Genomic DNA, 17,277 nt, shown 5'->3' with positions numbered 1-17,277 from the left:
ATTTCGTGTAATTAAAAAAAAAAACTAACTGAAAAATAAAACCTAAGACCCTGGCCTGTTTGCTTAAAGTTCTTCTATGTATTTATTTTCATTTTATTTGGAAGCCAGAGAGAGGTCTTCCACACCAGGTCTCTCACATGAGTGGCAGGAGCCCAGCTGCCTGAGCCCTCACGGCTGCCTCCCTGGCTCTGCATTAGCAGGAAGCTGGAGTCAGGAGCCGGAGCTGGGCACGGGGCCCAGGTGCTCCGATGGAGGACGCAGGATGTAGGGGTCTTTACCACCAGGCTCTGTGCTCACCCCTCTGGGCCTTTTGCAAACCAACTGTGTCGCTTTTAAACTTTGCGAGCTTCGGCTCGTGGGCGTGTTTCGTCTGCCCATTGCTCCTGCTAAGTCTTCTGCGTGCTGTTTCGTTTTTCTGTGTCCAGTGTTCTTTGCGTGCTTGCTAGTTAATTGTGGTGAGATTCTCTGAGGCTGCCTGTTTGAAGCCAGCTTCTTAGCTCTGGAGCTGCAGGTCCAACTCAGGTCAGGCACGCACAGGCCCGGAGAGCCGACCTGAGCTGAGCTGGCCTGCACCTCAACTTCTCCCACTTTCCAGCTCCCTGCGACTGGGGCTGGTGAAGCAGCTCCAGATCCACTTTGTCCTTCCAGGAAAACCGAGCTCCCTAGGCTGTCAGCAGGAAAGGGGCCCTGGGGCTTGACCTCTGCGCCCTCCTCCCCCAGGAGTGCGCCCTCGGGAATATGCAGCTCTGGTGCTCCTGGGACACTGCCTTCCTCTCTGCTGCGGCATTCCACCCCAAATCCTCCCATTGTCGTTTCTGGTTATTTGGGGAAAAAAAAAAAAAAAAAGGAGTTAACTTGCACTTCTCAAAGAGCTGATCCAGATAACCTAGGCCGCCATCAGCAGAAAGAGCAGCGGTGTCCTGATTCCCTGTTGCCACTCCGCAGGTTCTGAGACGTGGGCTAGGCCAGGTCCCACCTCTGGGTTTCTCGTGTGTACGATGAAGGTAGCAGTAATAACTCGTACACCTCAGGGGACTGCGTGAAGATGAGAAGAACCCACGTAACACGCATGGCTCTGGAACGCCCAGGAGACCTCAGCATCCTTCCATCATCACCACTGCCAACGCGAAAGCACAGCCAGCGTGGCGGATGGCATAACCTGTCTGCTCTATTCCAGGGAAAGGCAACGGCCAAGGATTGGAGACTGGGCAGACGCAGACTTCCAGGACGTAAGGAAAGTCACTGAGACTGACCTTCTCATCCCAAAGCATACGTCCTTGAGTGAGGCTTTCTGTTCAATTTTAAAACTTCAATTATTTATAACAACGCCAAACCTCTACATTTGATTTTTAAAAATATACTTATGAGGGGTCTTCAAAAGGTTTGTGAAAAATGTGCATTACCTTTTTTTCCAAGATTTATTTATTTATTTGAAGGGCAGAGTTACAGAGAGGCAGAGGCAGAGAGAGAGAGATCTTCTATCTGCTGGTTCACTCCCCAGATGGCAGCAACAGCTGGAACTTTGCTAATCCAAAGCCAGGAGCCAGGAGCTTCTTCTGGGTCTCCCAAGTGGAGGCAGGGGCCCAAGCACTTGGGCCATCTTCTACTGCTTTCCCAGGCCACAGCAGAGAGCTGGATCGGAAGTGGAGCAACCAGGTCTCGAACCAGTGCCCATATGGGATGCCAGCACTGCAAGTGGAGACTTAACCCACTATGTGACAGAACTGGCTCCGCGCATTACTTTTTAATTTAATTTTTCCACAAACTTTTTGAAGTACCCTCAGAAACAAACCTCAATAATTGAATAATTGGCTAAGGTTTTAGGGGCTTCTTAAAAAACAGACTAAAAGTTCTGTCATTTAATTATTTTTTTTTATCAATTTTTATTTACTCAAAAGGCAGAGAGAAAGAGACAGAGACTGACAAGACAGCGAGGGATCTTCCATGCATTGGTTACTCCCCAAATGTCCACAACAGTGGGGGCTGGGCCAGGTGGAAGTCAGGTGCCATGAGCCTTGTCTGGATCTCCCACGGGGCCGGCAGGGTCCCAAGTACTTGTGCACCTCTCTCAGGGTGTGCATTATCAGGAAGCGGGAATTGCAAGTGCAGCCAGGACTCAAGCCCAGGCACTGTGACACGGGGCGTGGCTGTCCCACCACAGTAAGTAGAATTTTTGAGGAGTGGTTTAAAGTAACATAAGCCCCAAAGCCTGCTGGCCCCCTTTCATAATCCTTTTAAAATATACTTAAAAAATCTTTCACACTTGGGATGAGACTGAACCTAATTCTCCACCCCTAAAAAGCAGTGTTTCCTCGGCCACGACAGTCCCTTGCCAGCTCTCAGAGAGGAGGCTGCAACAAGCTGACTCTCCCAGTCTCCTACAAGCGCCACTGCTGAAGCTGCTACAACCTTTCAACTTTCTAAATGACTGAGGAGGCTGCACGAGCCTCCTTGCCTTTTCCCTGTCATTTTTCTTGCAACTCAGACTTCAGGCTATGGGAGGATAAAGTGAGACTGCTCACACACACAGGCCCATCTCCTTCTGATTTATTTTGTTTTCTACACTGGGGCAGCCTTGCTGTCTGCAGATGAGTACCTGCAAATCCTCCGTACCTTATTATCAAGTTAAGATTCTAAATATGCAAAGCTAAGCGTCCTGCTTGCAATCAGTGAACAAGCCACTTTTCAAATGCAGCCTTCATGAACGGAAGCGTTCTTTAGCACTGGGTGAAGGGACCCAGGACAGAGTGAGCAGAAGAAATTCTGCCCTGTGAAGTTCAAATTCTGGATCGGGAGAGCCACACAAACAACCTGGACATAACGAGAGGCATGGCAATTGGGAGTTTAGTTTTCATAGGCCAATCGCTTAGGGTTGAATCCTGACTTCCCCACTTACTAGCTGTGTGAACTTGGGTATAAGCCTCTTAACTAACCTCCATTTCTTTATCTGCAAAATGAAGAAAATATTACCTATTTCATACAGTTGTGATTTTTTAAAAAAAAGATTTATTTAGTCATGTGAAAAGCAGAGTGACAAAAAGAGAGGGACAGAGTGGGAGAGACAGAGATTGTCCATTTGCTGCTTCAGTCCCCAAACGGCCACAACAGTCAGATCTGGGCCAGGCTGAAACCAAGAGCCAAAAATTCCATCCGGGTCTCCCATGAAGGCGGTAAGGGCTCAAGCACTTGGGCCATCTTCTGCTGAATCCTCAGGCACATTAGCCAATTAGTAAAGCCACCATCTGGGGCGCCAGCATCCCACGTGGGCACTGGTTTGTGTCCTGGCTGCTCCACTTCTGATCCAGCTCCCTGCTAACGGCCTGGGAGGCAGCGGAGGGTAACCCAAGTGCTTTGGCTTCAGCTCCCTTCCTGGGAGACCCAGAAGAAGCTCCTGACTCCTGGCTTCGGCCTGACCCAGCGCTAGCTGTTATAGCCACTTGGGGAGTGAACTAGTGGATAGAAGATCTTTCTCTTTCTGTCTCTTCCTCTCTTTGTAACTCTGCCTTTCAAATAAATAAATCTTTTTTAAAAAAGAGTTAATATAATTCTTAAGTTTTAAGAACTTAAAAGAGTGACTGGTGCATGGTGCTGGTAGCCATTATTATGCCGATGTTTTTGACCTCTGTACAGAAGTCGACACCAATAACGTGGTGAAATGAGGTGACCCCTGGTTACACATTCCCACACTTTATAATTTGTCCCATCCCCTCTCTACCACACTGCCTTCCATTTCTGAGTCTTTGTCCATCCTTCCACAGTAACCAAGCTGCCCTCTTCTATAACTGCCCTTCTCACACATAGTCCCAATCACCAAATCTCTATGTTGTACACCTTCCTCTCTAAACCGGGGCAGGAAATGTTCAGCCCACGGGATCATCTCGCCTGGCCCTGCCAAGGCAGGACTCAGAAAGTCAGGAAGTCTATAGCAGGCCGATGTTTAAGCTGATAATTTTGCATGGCCTATGAATCAAGTCTTCATATGTCACACATCACGCTGCGGTACACGATGTTATGCTTCCTGTTTCGCCCAAGGCTCACGTGAGCAATGGCGTGGTACACACAGTGTATCTGACTAGCCGGAAGTGCTCCGTGAACACCGGCCCATCTGCTGGTGGGACTCAGCTTCAGGTACAGCTTTCAGTGGCACGGACCAGGGGGCATCGGACCTCCCTGCACAGGGCCAGAGAGTAAACATCTTTTGCTCTCTGCTGTGACTGTCACAGCTATTCAACTCTGCAACAGCAGTGGCAAAGCAGCCACACACACACACACACACTTCATAAAATAGGTGTGGCAGTCCAATAAAACTTCGTTCACACACACCAAGCAGGAAGCTGAATTTGGCATTAAGAGCTATCCTTCATTAACTCTTAGCATAGATCTTCACATAGAACTCAAATAATTATAAAACAGACACAGCTCAAAGAAAACCAGTTGTGGTTTAGAAAAACAAACAAGGACAGGCCAGATAGAAGGTAGAGATTAATGCGGATTAATACTTGCACTAGCGTTAACATGGATCGAGTGCCCTCACCCCCAGTCTCTGCTCACACCGCCAGGTGAGCACGTGGCAAGGAGAGCCTGCTGGTCTAAGTGCAGCCCTCACTCTCACTACTGGGCTATCTCGCTCCCTTCCTAGGTATCTTGCGCTTTTTACAGCTTGGTCTATAAAGATGATGACTGGAATTCACTCACCCAAGAAGCAAAGCAATTTTAGCTTTGCCAATCTGAGCCATTTCATAATTTTAAAACTCACAGTTTCAATTAACAGATGGACGCATCACAGTCATCCATAAACAAACAGGAAAAAAAAAAAAAGCTATGTCTCCCATGTACACCTGGGAAAGACGACAGAAATCTGGATCTGTGCATCCAGATATAATGCAACTTAATTATTAGAGCAATTTAAAGCTGCTGAGAATAGGATGGGTAGTTGAGGAGCTGCTTCATGCAAAGTTTATTTATTTATTTTTTTAAGTCATGCTCCTTCAAGGACTGACGCTGCAGCTTTGTCAGCTGTCAAGGTGGACCCTCCATCTCACGCGAGCTGGTAGAGCCTGGATGACTAAGCTCTATAAAAACAGGGGTGAGGACTCCAGACATTAACCCATTTTCCTCCACGTTAGCTCGAAAAATTAGAGCAAAACTCTCCTCAAAACTAATACAAATTAAAAACGAGCTATTCTGGTGTATGAATGAAAGCAAAACATTCTGTGCTGCTCTGACAGTCTGAGCAAGCCTGCTACCTGTTACAGTACCTGAATCATGCGACACGCATATACACAGAGTATCGAGGATAAGATCCACAGTTCTAGCCATATGAACGTCATATAACTTCAACGGCTACAAGGAGTGAAAAGTACCACCTAAACAAACCGAGAGCACCCCCATTGTAAGAATTAATCTTCAGATGTTAAAAAGAAAAACCTTCACCCTAAAATGATACTAGATAAGATGTCTACTTGGTTTTTCCCTTCTGCTCTTGAAATGGCCGCGGGCACAATTCACGTAGGCATTTTTTTCAGACTCCAGCAACTTGCCTTACCAGCGTGGTGAGGCAGAAGTTCAAAGCCAAGTCCACACTGGTCTCTGAAACAAGCCTATGCCTCCACTTCTTGGTCTCAGTGAATTCATTTCCTTGAAACCAAGTAAGTTACCTTACGCTAGGCATGGATCCAACTAGGACACAAAACACAGTGGCACGGGTTCCAGAGAGAACTGCCTGCTAAACTCTCATGTTCACAGATCCATAAATAAAACTTGGTCACATCAATCATCTAACTTTGATTTGGTGACAAATGTGTTTATATTCCTGGGAAAAACAACCAATCTTATTGACTGACGTTTTGGTACACTCGGGCGTTAATTAAACAAACAACGTAAAAGAACAGCCACCACACCTGGAGGTGCAGTTTTTCTGTAGGATTCAACCCCAAAACTCAGCAATTTCTAACCTGCACCAACCCGTGAAGGCAACAGATCAGATAAGCTGATGGCTCCGGCACAAACTTTAATGTCTTTAAGAAAGATTTAAAAATCGGATCATGACTAGATTGACTTTGTAATTTATAATCTGCTAGGCTAAAAAGCTGTGGAGCTAATCTAAGAATTATACACTACCAAGTACATAAAGATGTTAGCTTTAAATGCTGTTTTTGCATAAGTTTACTTACCGCCATATAAGCATTTGTTCCAACATACGTCTTGGCTATAGAATTCACCAGCTATGAGACAAAGCAGTCTGTTACAACAATATAAAGATAATGTGGAAATAAAATGGGCAATTATTCTTCATTTAACCTACAATCATCATTCCTATAAATCAACTAAAAATTATGTAAAAGGGAACAAATTTATCTAGAAAGGCATTAAAAATGATTCAATCTCTCTTTTCTTTTGAATGTGATTTCCAATTTAAACAGGCACAGCATTACGGTTTATAGCAGATAACCTTAAACAATTCACTTAAGCAAGGATGCTTATCGCTTTAGTACCCCAAACCCGCCTGATATAAAAAGTCAATTTCAAGTAGAATCTGAACACACTCATGTTTAGTCAGATGGCGCAGCACGTGAATGAAGCCCCACGCGTTGCTGGAATGAGTCGAACGCTAACGACGCTGGAGGGGTAACAGGCTTTGACAACTCATAATGCAACGCTGACCTCCGCTTTGGTCTCCGTGTTTGGCTGGGAGTAAAGGTGGCTGCAATTCAAATCAACATCGCGGCGCGCTCGTGGGTCACTATCACCGGGGTCCTCGGGGGAGGCCCAAAATGGAAATTAATTAAAATTTGTGCTGCACATTGTAATGGCCCTCCACCATTGTTGCTCCCAATATTAATTTTTATTGTGGGCCAGTTGGGCTCCCCAGGCGCAGCTCCCACTCTGCCCTCCCTTTTGTCTGGCCAGAGCGCTTTCATATCAAACCTGCATATCAATGAAGTTTGCTATTCGTAAGTAGTAATTACAATATCAGCAGTTTTTACTGTCATTAAACAATGAACAATCATATTCTGATGAAGGCAACGCGCTCAGAGATTAAAAATGAATAACACGCTCCCAGCCGAGGACAAGATGCGAGTTGCTGTCTGTCTGGCAGCTGGGGGGGGGGGGTGTTTTCAATCCAAGTGGGCAGTGCAGGGGAAAGAGGGACCTACCTGGGTGCTGACTCCGAAGTCACACAGCTTGACCTGTCCTCTCGTGTTTACTAGCATGTTCGAGGGCTTCACATCTACAGCGGGACCAGAGAATTCCACGTCACTGATTACTGCATGGACAGTGCTTCTTAAAAAGTACGTGCGCAAACATGCTCTCTCTCTCTCTCTCACACACACACACACACACCCTGTACTGCAGAAATGACATCATCTGTTCAACCTGAAAACCTAATCACAATTTTTTGTGAAGCGTTTTACCTAGGAGCAAATGTAAGGGCCTCCCTCTCCCACTTCCAACCGTTCTTGTTTTTCATAGATGCCAGCGGTTTTTTCAAGTGAAAGTCAAATCAGACCTTGGCTTCCAACAACAGCAGATATACCCCCAACCCTACTCCCAAGCAGGTAACAAGATATGATTTTCTTGCAAAGAATTTGCATTAAAATTCACATTAGTTTTGTTCTGTATGTGCAACCATCAAGCTACCCAAAGGGAAGGCAAACAAGAAAAAACAATCACTCCAGTGATGTTTGAGACAGGTTCCCTCTGAAGGAAACAACGAGAAAATGAAAGCAGCATTGTGGTTTCTCGTGGTTTATGTGACAAACCCTCCTGCAGACAGCATGCGCAAAGTGATCTAAGGATGTGTGCACGTGTGTGCTTGCGTGCACCTGTCAGTCACTGTTTCATCCATCTTTTCCTAGACATCGTTTCTGACTGCTGTTGCAGTTAACAAAGGAATTGCCGTGGATTTCGTCAAAGCAGGCAGTTGCTAAATAACGACACAAAGGAATCCTGTGAAGTGTCCACAATGTCAACAATGAGCTCTCCAGGAATTCAGGGAGCCCACAGAAACCACACGGGCAGGAGGAGAGCACACGGCTTTCAGCCGCACCTGCTGCAAGGCTTCCCCTTTAATGGCAAGTGTGGTCTAGAACAGACAGTGGTTACATTTAACACAGCACACATAACCTCAACCACCCTGCAACTGACAGACTCGAAACTTCTGATGTACGTTTGAAGATCGATCAGCCCTCCACCCTACGAAAGGGTATTCCCCAACAAATTATCTAGCCAACAGTAGGTTCTTAATTCAAATTTCAAGTTCAAACTTAGCAGCAATGGTTGAACCCTACTTAGCTATCTGACGGGCAGTATGGCAGGCACTGCCTCACATACCAGCTCACTGAGTGCTGCCTGAATGTGTGAACTCCATGATGCCAGGGACTTTCTCTATCAGTCACTGCTGCACTCTCAGCCCCTGGAAAAGCACCAGGCTCATGATGGTACTTCAGTCTGGGGAAGTGAGGGTGTGTGGCACAGTGGTTAAGACACCAACTCGAAATGCCTACATCCCACACCAGAGTGCCTGGGTTTGAGTCCCAGCTCCGCTCCTGATTCCAGCTTTAATTAATGTGAACCCTGGGAGGCAGCAGGAGATGGCTCAAGTACTTGGTTCCTGCCACCCACATAAGAGACCTGGACTGAGTTCCGGCTTTGACCTGGCTAGGCCAGGCTATTGTGGGCATTTATAAGGAATGAATGAGTAGATGGGAGATCACCTCTCTCTCCTTCTCTGTCACTTTGTCTCTCTTTCACTCTCTCTACCTTTCAAATAAATGACTTTTCTAATAGTTTCATGGAAAGGGTTGGCCTTGTGGCATAGTGGGTTGGGCTGCCACCTGCAGCGCTGGCATCCCGTATGGGCACTGGTTTGTGTCTGGGCTGTTCCACTTCTGATCCAGCTCCCTGTTAATGGCCTGAGAAAGCAATGGAGGATGGCCCAAGTCCTTGGGCCTCTGCACCCACGTGGGAGACCAGGAAGAAGCTCCTGGCTCCTGGCTTCGGCCCAGCCCAGCCCCGGCCACTGTGGCCATTTGGGGAGTGAACCAGGGAATGGGAGCTCTCTGTGTCTTTCCCTCTCTCTTTGTTAACTTTACCTTTAAAATAAATAAATAAATAAAGCTTAGTTTTTTTTTAAAGTTCACAGAAAATGGAATTAATTAAAAGAGGAGTTTATTTTGGTGCAGCAAATTGAAATCTATGCAAATACAAGGGGTCTTCACAAAGGTAATGAAAAATGTGTAATACCCAAAAACCGCAAGGATTTCAAAAAAGTTCTACACTGACATAAACTTATCTTTTTTTTTTTTTCTTCTTTAAAAGATTTATTTATTTGACAGACAGAGTTACAGCCAGGGAGAGACAGAGACAGAGAGAGAATCCTCCATCTGCTGGTTCACTCCCCAAATCGCCACAATGGCAGGAGCTGGGCCAATCTGAAGTCAGGAGCCAGGAGCTTCTTCCAAGTCTCCCACTTGTGAACAGGGGCACAAGCACTTGGGCCATCTTCTAGTGCTTTTCCAGGCCATCAGCAGGGAGCTGAATTAGAAGTAGAGGAGCTGGGACTCGAACTGACGCCCATATGGGATGTTGGTGCCACAGACAAAGGCTTTAACCTACTACATCATGGTGCCAGCCCCATAAACTTATCTTTTAATTCTACTTTCCACACACTTTTTGAAGTACCTTCCTATGGTAAGTGCTTACTAAATATTTGTGGACTTGGATGACAGAATGGAAACCACGGGCACACGGTATTGCTTTACGCTGATGCTGCTGCCCAGCGATGGGGGGTGAGTCATGGAGCGCGTCTGCACGTGCCTCCTGACTGCACACACTACAGCTGTGGTGGGGCACTCTTTCCTGGAACACGAGCAGGGATGCCCAGGCAGGTGGAAGACCTTCCACCAGCTGGTCTCTGGACCTGCAGTCTTCCCCAATTTCAACAGAATTCTCACATCAACGCATTAAACCTCAGGTCCACCACTTTCTTGACATCATTTTTTCTCCTCCACGGAATGTGAACTCCTTAAGAGTAAAGCTGTGCTTTCAAGTTTGCCCCAGGGGTTGGCCTAACGCGTGGCACGCAGCCAGAGTGGACACTCGATACAACAAACATGAGGGCCCACACAGCCCATTCTCATTTCCAGATCTAATCCTCATGGCAGGCCCTCAACTTGGAACCTTTTTCTTGTGCATAATCTGTCCCATTATTTATCGATGCCCTAAACCACTCTGAAGCTGCCATATCAGACGGAGACGGTGAACGTGTATTTTGAGCTCCTAGAAGCAGCAAAATCCTGAGTTCCAATCAGACATGCCCCTGACTTAAATGGTCAACGGAGAGGGCGAGTGAAACAGCAAACCACTAGAACAGACTCTAGAAGGCAAGGGCTCCGTCCTGTGATATGACTCCTTCTTCCAGTGCTTTGGGTGGATCCCCTCCAAGCATGGCATTTTGCTTATGGCTTCTTAAACAATATATTAAATTTGCTAACATAAACGCCCCCTCCCCAGCAATATTTTTAGACACAATAATACATAATAGACCTATTTAAAGAAAGGTTGGATGAACAGAAGACATGGATTTCTGTCTTTTGGGCCATGCCATCACCTTGGCTTGAGACTTTGGACTTGGAGCATGATGTTTTGGTTTCCACCACTGTAGGGAGATAATAATCACTGCTTTGTCAATCTCCTAGGACTATGAGGATTAGGTGAGACAATGAATGTAAAATTGCTTTTTAAAACTGTCAAACAGGGCTGGCACTGCAGTGCAGCAGGCGAAGCCACCACCTGTAGCTCCAGCAGGACACACAGGCGCTGTCTCGAGTCCTGGCTGCTCTACTTCTGATATAGCTCCCTGCTGATGGCCTGGGAAAGCAGTGGAGGATGGCCCAAGTGCTTGGGTCCTGGTATCTGTATGGGAGACCCTGAAGAAGTTCCTGGCTTTGGATCAGCCCAGCTCTTGCTCTTGCAGCCATGTGAGGAGTGAACCAGCGGATGCCAGATCTCTCTCTCTCTCTCTCTCTCTAACTTTGCCTTTAAAATAAATAAATGTCTTTTTTTAAAAAAAGCTGCCAAACACTCTATAAACTAAGGTATTATTATCATTTGGTTATCAACCAAACTACCAAAAATGATACATTCTACTTAGGAAAAAATTTCTACTGCTGCTATAGCAATCTATTTTTTAAAGACTTATTTTATTTATTTGCAAGGCAGAGTTAAGAGCTGGGTGGGTATGAGGAAGACACAGAGAGTGATCTTCCATCTGCTGGCTTACTCCCCAAGTGACAGTCATGGCCAGGGCTGGGCCAGGCCAAAGCCGGGAGCCAGGAACTCCATCTGGGTCTCCCATGTAGCTGCAGGGGCACAAGCACTTGGGCCATCTTCCGCTGCTTTCCCAGGTGCATTAGAAGGGAACTGGATTGGAAGTGGAGCAGTCAGGACTCGAACTGGCACACACATAGGATGCAGGTGTTGCAGGCACAGGCTTTCCCTGCTACACCACAACAATGCTGGCCCCTGCTGTGGCAACTTCAGCTGTATTTGAGTAAAATACTAGCTTGAAAAAGAAAATAATTTCTAAAGCCCAATAAGTAGAGCTACAAATGCAATTTAACGCTTGTGAGGAAACACTGTTGCCAGCATATTCATACACTCATTCCTGGACAAAGCTGGCCCTATTTTCACATCTGCCCTATTATAGTCTGTGTTCAACACGGCAGCTAATGGGATCCTTTAGAATGGGAATCGGACCGCATCAACCTCTCTGCCCCAAACCTCCAAGACTTTCACAACTGAATCAAATGTGATGTCCCCTCTGTGGTCTAGAAGGTCCTCGTGAGCCAGCCCTGCCCGGGGCTCTCATCCTCACCGCTCTGCCCCTGAGTCTCCTCTCACTGGCCTACTTCCAGGCTTGTTCCTGCTCTGCGGCTCTGAAGTATGTGGCTCCTAAGTTGGACTAAGGAGGAACTGCAGTTTCTCCTACTGAGAATACAGGTCAGCAGGAGCGTGTTTCTAAATGAACATTCTTCATTGTAAGAATCCAGAGCTGGGGTGGGCACTGTGGTGTAGCAGGTAAATCCGTCACCTGCAGTGCCAGCATCCCGTATGAGCGCCGGTTTGAGTCTCCGCTGCTCCATTTCTGATCCAGCTCTGTGCGATGGTCTGGGAAAGCAGCAGAAGATGGCCCAAGTGCTTGGGCCCCTGCACCCACGTGGGAGACCCAGAAGAGGCTCCTGGCTCCTGGCTTCGGATCAGCTGAGCTCTGGCCATTGCATCCATTTGTGTAGAGAACCAGAGGATGGAAGATTCTCTCTCTCTCTCTCTCTCTGCGCCTCTGTAGCTCTGCCTTTTAAATCACTCATTCACTCACTCGCTCAATCTTAAAAGAATCCAGAGTCATTCAAAACTATTCACTCAACAAATAAGGATGCTTTACTCTCTGTCGGATTGAGTACTAGGTGCTGCGGAGGCAGATGTCTGAGACCTTTCTCTGGCCTCAAGGAGTGTGTAGACCAAGAAACTGCAGGGAGGTGCCTCACCAAAAGTACTGCTTATGAGCTAGCAGGGTAATGATGTTGTCTACGTATACCCTACAGGGATTTCCCTTCTGAACAACTGGCATGTCTCTGTTACTAAAGATGAGGGAGGTTATGCAACCAAACAGCTCCCAAGCCTGGCTATGCAATTAAAAAATAAAGCTTTTTGCATTCTATCCCAGACCTACTGAATCAGACACCGATTCAATGCAGTCTGGTCTGCAGGCCAGCATTTGGAAAAAAAGACCAATATAATGCACTGTAGTTCCCTCCGATTTAGCCTCTAAAAAGTTCAGAATGTCTGAAATGACGTTTCTTCTTGTGCTTCACTTTACTTTTTGAAATAAATTCTGCTGCAATCATTTTGCAGGTGCAGTCTCGTGAGTCTGACAAATGTATGCATCCGTGCAGTCACATCCCAATACGAACACTGCCTCAAAGAGTTCGCCGCGTCCCTTTACAGGGAACAACACCCTGACCTCCGGCCTCCGGCAACCACTGAGTAGATTCTGTCTTGCCTTTTCTCATCCATTCATTACACACTCACCAAGGTGTTGCTATTGTTACAATAAACAGTGTGATGTGTCATGTTGCAGTAGTGTAGCTCTGTCAATATATTTAACATGGACAAATCTTGCAAACGGTATATAGCTCGGTCTTACTCTCTTAAAAGTGTGACATCTGTGCCTTTAATTGGAGTTTAGATTATTGACATTTAATGCAGTCACTGACATGGTTGAGTTAAAATTTACCATTGTACTATCTGTCCTATCTGTTCTCTGTTCCTTCTGTCTGCTTTTCCTGCCTTCTCTTGGAATAGTTGGGCTGTTTTTTAGCATTCTTTTCTATCCAGGTCTAAGTGGGAGGCTGGCACACTTTCTGCAGAGGACCATAAAATAAACACTTCAGGCTTTGAGAATCACACGGATTTTGTTCCAAGTGCTCAAATTCTGCTGCTACAGTGAAAAAGTACCCACAAACTACCAGTAAATGAATGGATGTGGCTGTATTCAAATAACACTTCATTGATAAAACAGGCAGAGAGTCAAATTTGGCCCATGGACTAAAGTTTGCCAGTCCCTGTTTAAAACTTTTATTTTTAATGGGTTTTCTAGGATTTACAACATGCTTCTTTAACTTTTCATAGCCTACCTTCAAATACCATCAGGTACTTCACTTACAAGGTACGAGCCTCACAATTCCGTATTCCTGTTTTCTTTCCCGTGTCTTTTATACTATTGTTACATATCTCTCTTCTATGTACACTATAAGCCTTGCAATACAATGTTTTTATTTTTGCTTTAAAAAATCTTTCATAGATATTTAGCAGTATAAAAGTCTTCTGTATTTATCTATATGGTTACTATTTATGGCACCACTTATTACTTTGTACGGATTTAATCATACATCTGGTTTTGTTTTCCTTCCACCTAAATAACTTCCTTTAACATTCTGATGTTTACTTATTTTATTTTTATTTATTTGAAAGGCAGACACACAGACAGGGGGAGAGGGAGAGGGAGAGGGGGAGAGGGAGAGAGGGAGAGAATCCTCCATCTGCTAGGAGATATCTTCCATCTGCTGGTCCACTCTCCAGATGCTTTCAACAGTCAGGGCTTGGCCAGGCCAGAGCCAGGAACCAGGAATCCCATTTTGGTTTCCCATGTGAGTGAAAGGGACCTAAGCACTTGAGCCATCCTCTGCTGCCTACCAGGGCACGTTAGCAGGAAGCTGGACTGGAAGCGGAGCAGCCAGGATTCAGACAAGTACTCCCATATGAGATGTGGATGTTCCGAGCAGCAGCTTAACCTGCTGCACAACACACACCCTCCTTGAGCATTGTTTTATAATGCTGGTCCACTGGCCATGAACTCTCTCGGGCTTATTTGTCTGAAAATGTCTTTATTTAGCTGTTATTTTTGGAAAATACACTCTCGGCATAGAATTCTGGATTGGCAGCTTTTTTTCTTACAAATTTTAAAGATGTTTCCATTACCTTCTGGCTTACATAGCTTCTGATAAGAAGTTGCCTGTCATTCTTATTTTTGTTCCTTTCTACTTAACAAGTTGTTTTCTCTGAATATTTTAAAGATTTTCTTATTATTCACTAGCTTTCAAGATTTTGATTAAAATATTTACTTTAGAGACACACAAGAGGGAGTGAGCGGGGCCAGCGCTTTGGTGCAGTGGGTTAAAGCCCTGGCCTGAAGTGCCAGCATCCCATATGGGTACCAGTTCTAGTCTTGGCTGCTCCACTTCTAATCCAGCTCTCTGATATGGCCTGGAAAAGCAGTGGAAGATCGCCAAAGTGCTTCGGCCCCTGCACCCACATGGGAGACCGGGAAGAAGCTCCTGGCTCCTGGTTTTGGATCAGTGCAGCTCCAGCCGTTGTGGCCATCTGGGGAGTGAACCAGTGGATGGAAGATCTCTCTGTCTCTACCTCTCTCTGTGTAGCTCTTTCAAATAAATAAAAATAAATCTTTTTTTTTTTTTTAAAAAGAGAGTGTGAGCTCCTTTGACATCTAGAATTGGGCGCTCAATCCAGGTCTCCCATGTGGGTGACAGGAAGACAGTTACCTGAGCTGTCACTTCTGCCTCCCAGGCAGTGCACCAGCAGGAAGCTAGAGTCAGGAGTGTTGAACCCAGGCACTCCCATATAGGACATGGACATCCTAGCCAGCATCTTAACTGCAAGGCCATATGTTTACCTCAAAATTTTGATGTGATTTCCAGTTTTTTTTGGCTGGAGTTCACTGGATTTCTTAGATCTGAGAGTTCATAGGTTTGTACCAATTTTGCAAAGTTTTAGCCCATTATTTCTTGAAACTACCTTTTGTTCCCTCTTCCCCTCCCTCTCTTTTGAAATTTTTATTACACATATTTTATTTTTCATCTCCAGGTGTTCCATTTGGTTCCTCCTTATGTCTTTCATTCTCTCCTTATTATGCTCATGCTTTCCTTGAAATCTTTAGGCATATTTGTAATTTCTTTTTTTTTGTTAAAGATTTATTTATTTATTTGAAAGTCAGGGTTACACAGAGAGAGGAAAGGCAGAGAGAGAGAGGTCTTCCATCCACTGGTTTACTCCCCAGATGGCTGCAATGGCTGGAGCTGTGCTGATCTGAAGCCAGGAGCCAGGAGCTTCTTCCAGGTCTCCCACGTGGATGCAGGGGCCCAATTCTTGGGCCATCTTCTACTGCCTGCCAAGGCCACAGCAGAGACCTGGATCGGAAGTGGAGTAGCTGGGACTTGAACTGGCATCCATATGGGATGCCAGTACTGTAGGTGGTGGCTTTACCCACTACGACACAGTGCTGGCCTCCATATTATTTGTAATTTCTACAACAGATATAAGTCCTTATCTGCTAAGTTCACTATCTCTGGTGCATGTGTGTGAGGGCATATCTTTCTATCGTCCAACTTTTCTCCTGATTATGATCTTTCACCCATAATCACAACAAAACTACTTGCTTGTCCATTACTTTTATTTGTTGGATATCAGACACTATGACTCTTAGACGCTGAGTACTGGATTTTGCGCTAATCCCTTGAAGAATGGTAGACTTCATACCAGCCAGTAGGGAAGTGACTGTGCACAGCTGCCTTGTTTTGAGGCTCATTTTACATTTATCTTTGGGGAGTCCAGAGTAGCTCCTATGGGGGATAGTTTAGCCCTACTACCAAAGCAGGACCCTCCCAAACCCTGTCTTGAATATTCCAAGTGAGGCCTCTCCCAGACTGGTTGGCTGGAATTAAAAAGATTCCCAACCTGTATAAGCTTTGGGAATTGTTTGGCTTATAGTTCACCAGGAACTTTCTTCCTAGTTTCATAAGATTTCACCCAAAGAATGCAGAGGTTGATATTTGGCCAAGGACTCAGGTGAACCCCCATAACCCTTTCTGGAACTCTTCCTCTGCTTAGTCCCTCCCCTTCCAGGGCTCTGCCCTGTAAATTCCAGCCACGTTTGCCTCCTTGTGCTAAGAGCTTCTGGGCTGTCTGGGTTTCCAGGCAGAAAGTCTGGGTGAATGCAGGGCTCACATGATTTGTTCTCTTGGAGATACCACTACTTACTGTCTAACGTCTCAACACAGTTACTCTGTGAATTGTTCCTGACTTCCTAATTGTTCTTGGTGGAGGGCAACTCCCACAGCAGCGATTTCTTCATGGGAAGAAGTGCAAGTATCCCTCTTTATTTTTGTCTTATGCTCATCGTTTTGGTCCAATTACAATAAACCACCTCAATTCCTTTTGTGAAGTAGATGGGATAGAAATTATATTATGAAGGGCCAGTGCTGTGGCATGGCGAGTTAAAGCCCCGGACTGTGGTGCTGACATCCCACATGGGTACTGGTTTGAGTCCCAGCTGCTCCTCTTCCAATCCAGCTCCCTGCTAATTAGCCTGGGAAAGCAGTGGAAGGTGCCCCAAGTGCTTGGGCCCCTGCACCCATGTGAGAGACCTGGAAGAAGCTCCTGACTCCTGGCTTCGGATCAGCTCAGCTCTCGCTGTTGCAGCCATCTGGGGAGTGAACCAGCAGATGGAAGACCTCTCTCTCTATCTCTCCCTCTCTAACTCTGTGTTTCAAGTAAATAAAATAAATCGAAAAAAAAGAAGAAATTATGACTTTAGTTAACATAAATCTGAAATTAAGTGGCAGAATTTGAAGCATGTAGGATCTCTTTAAATGTTAACTATGGATAGCTGTCCCTACCAATTTAAGTTCTGCTTTATCT

The 17,277-nt window shown here is 45.7% G+C and overlaps 1 protein-coding gene across 5 annotated transcripts in view; it reads right to left on the bottom strand.

The window, feature by feature from the left end:
* Positions 1-17,277, bottom strand: part of MAP2K5 (mitogen-activated protein kinase kinase 5) — a 271,279-nt gene that overhangs the window by 111,056 nt on the left and 142,946 nt on the right. For all 5 annotated transcript variants that reach the window (XM_051821811.2, XM_002718071.5, XM_002718072.5 and 2 more), the window contains 2 exons: positions 7,158-7,231; positions 6,174-6,224 (listed from right to left, as the gene is read on the bottom strand). In XM_051821811.2, the coding sequence (XP_051677771.2) occupies positions 6,174-6,224; positions 7,158-7,231 (125 nt within the window). The remainder of the gene's footprint in view (positions 1-6,173; positions 6,225-7,157; positions 7,232-17,277) is intronic.

This window comes from Oryctolagus cuniculus, chromosome 12, assembly GCF_964237555.1.
Source record: "Oryctolagus cuniculus chromosome 12, mOryCun1.1, whole genome shotgun sequence".
Classification (NCBI taxonomy): domain Eukaryota; kingdom Metazoa; phylum Chordata; class Mammalia; order Lagomorpha; family Leporidae; genus Oryctolagus; species Oryctolagus cuniculus.
This window is presented reverse-complemented; position numbering and strand designations above follow the sequence as displayed.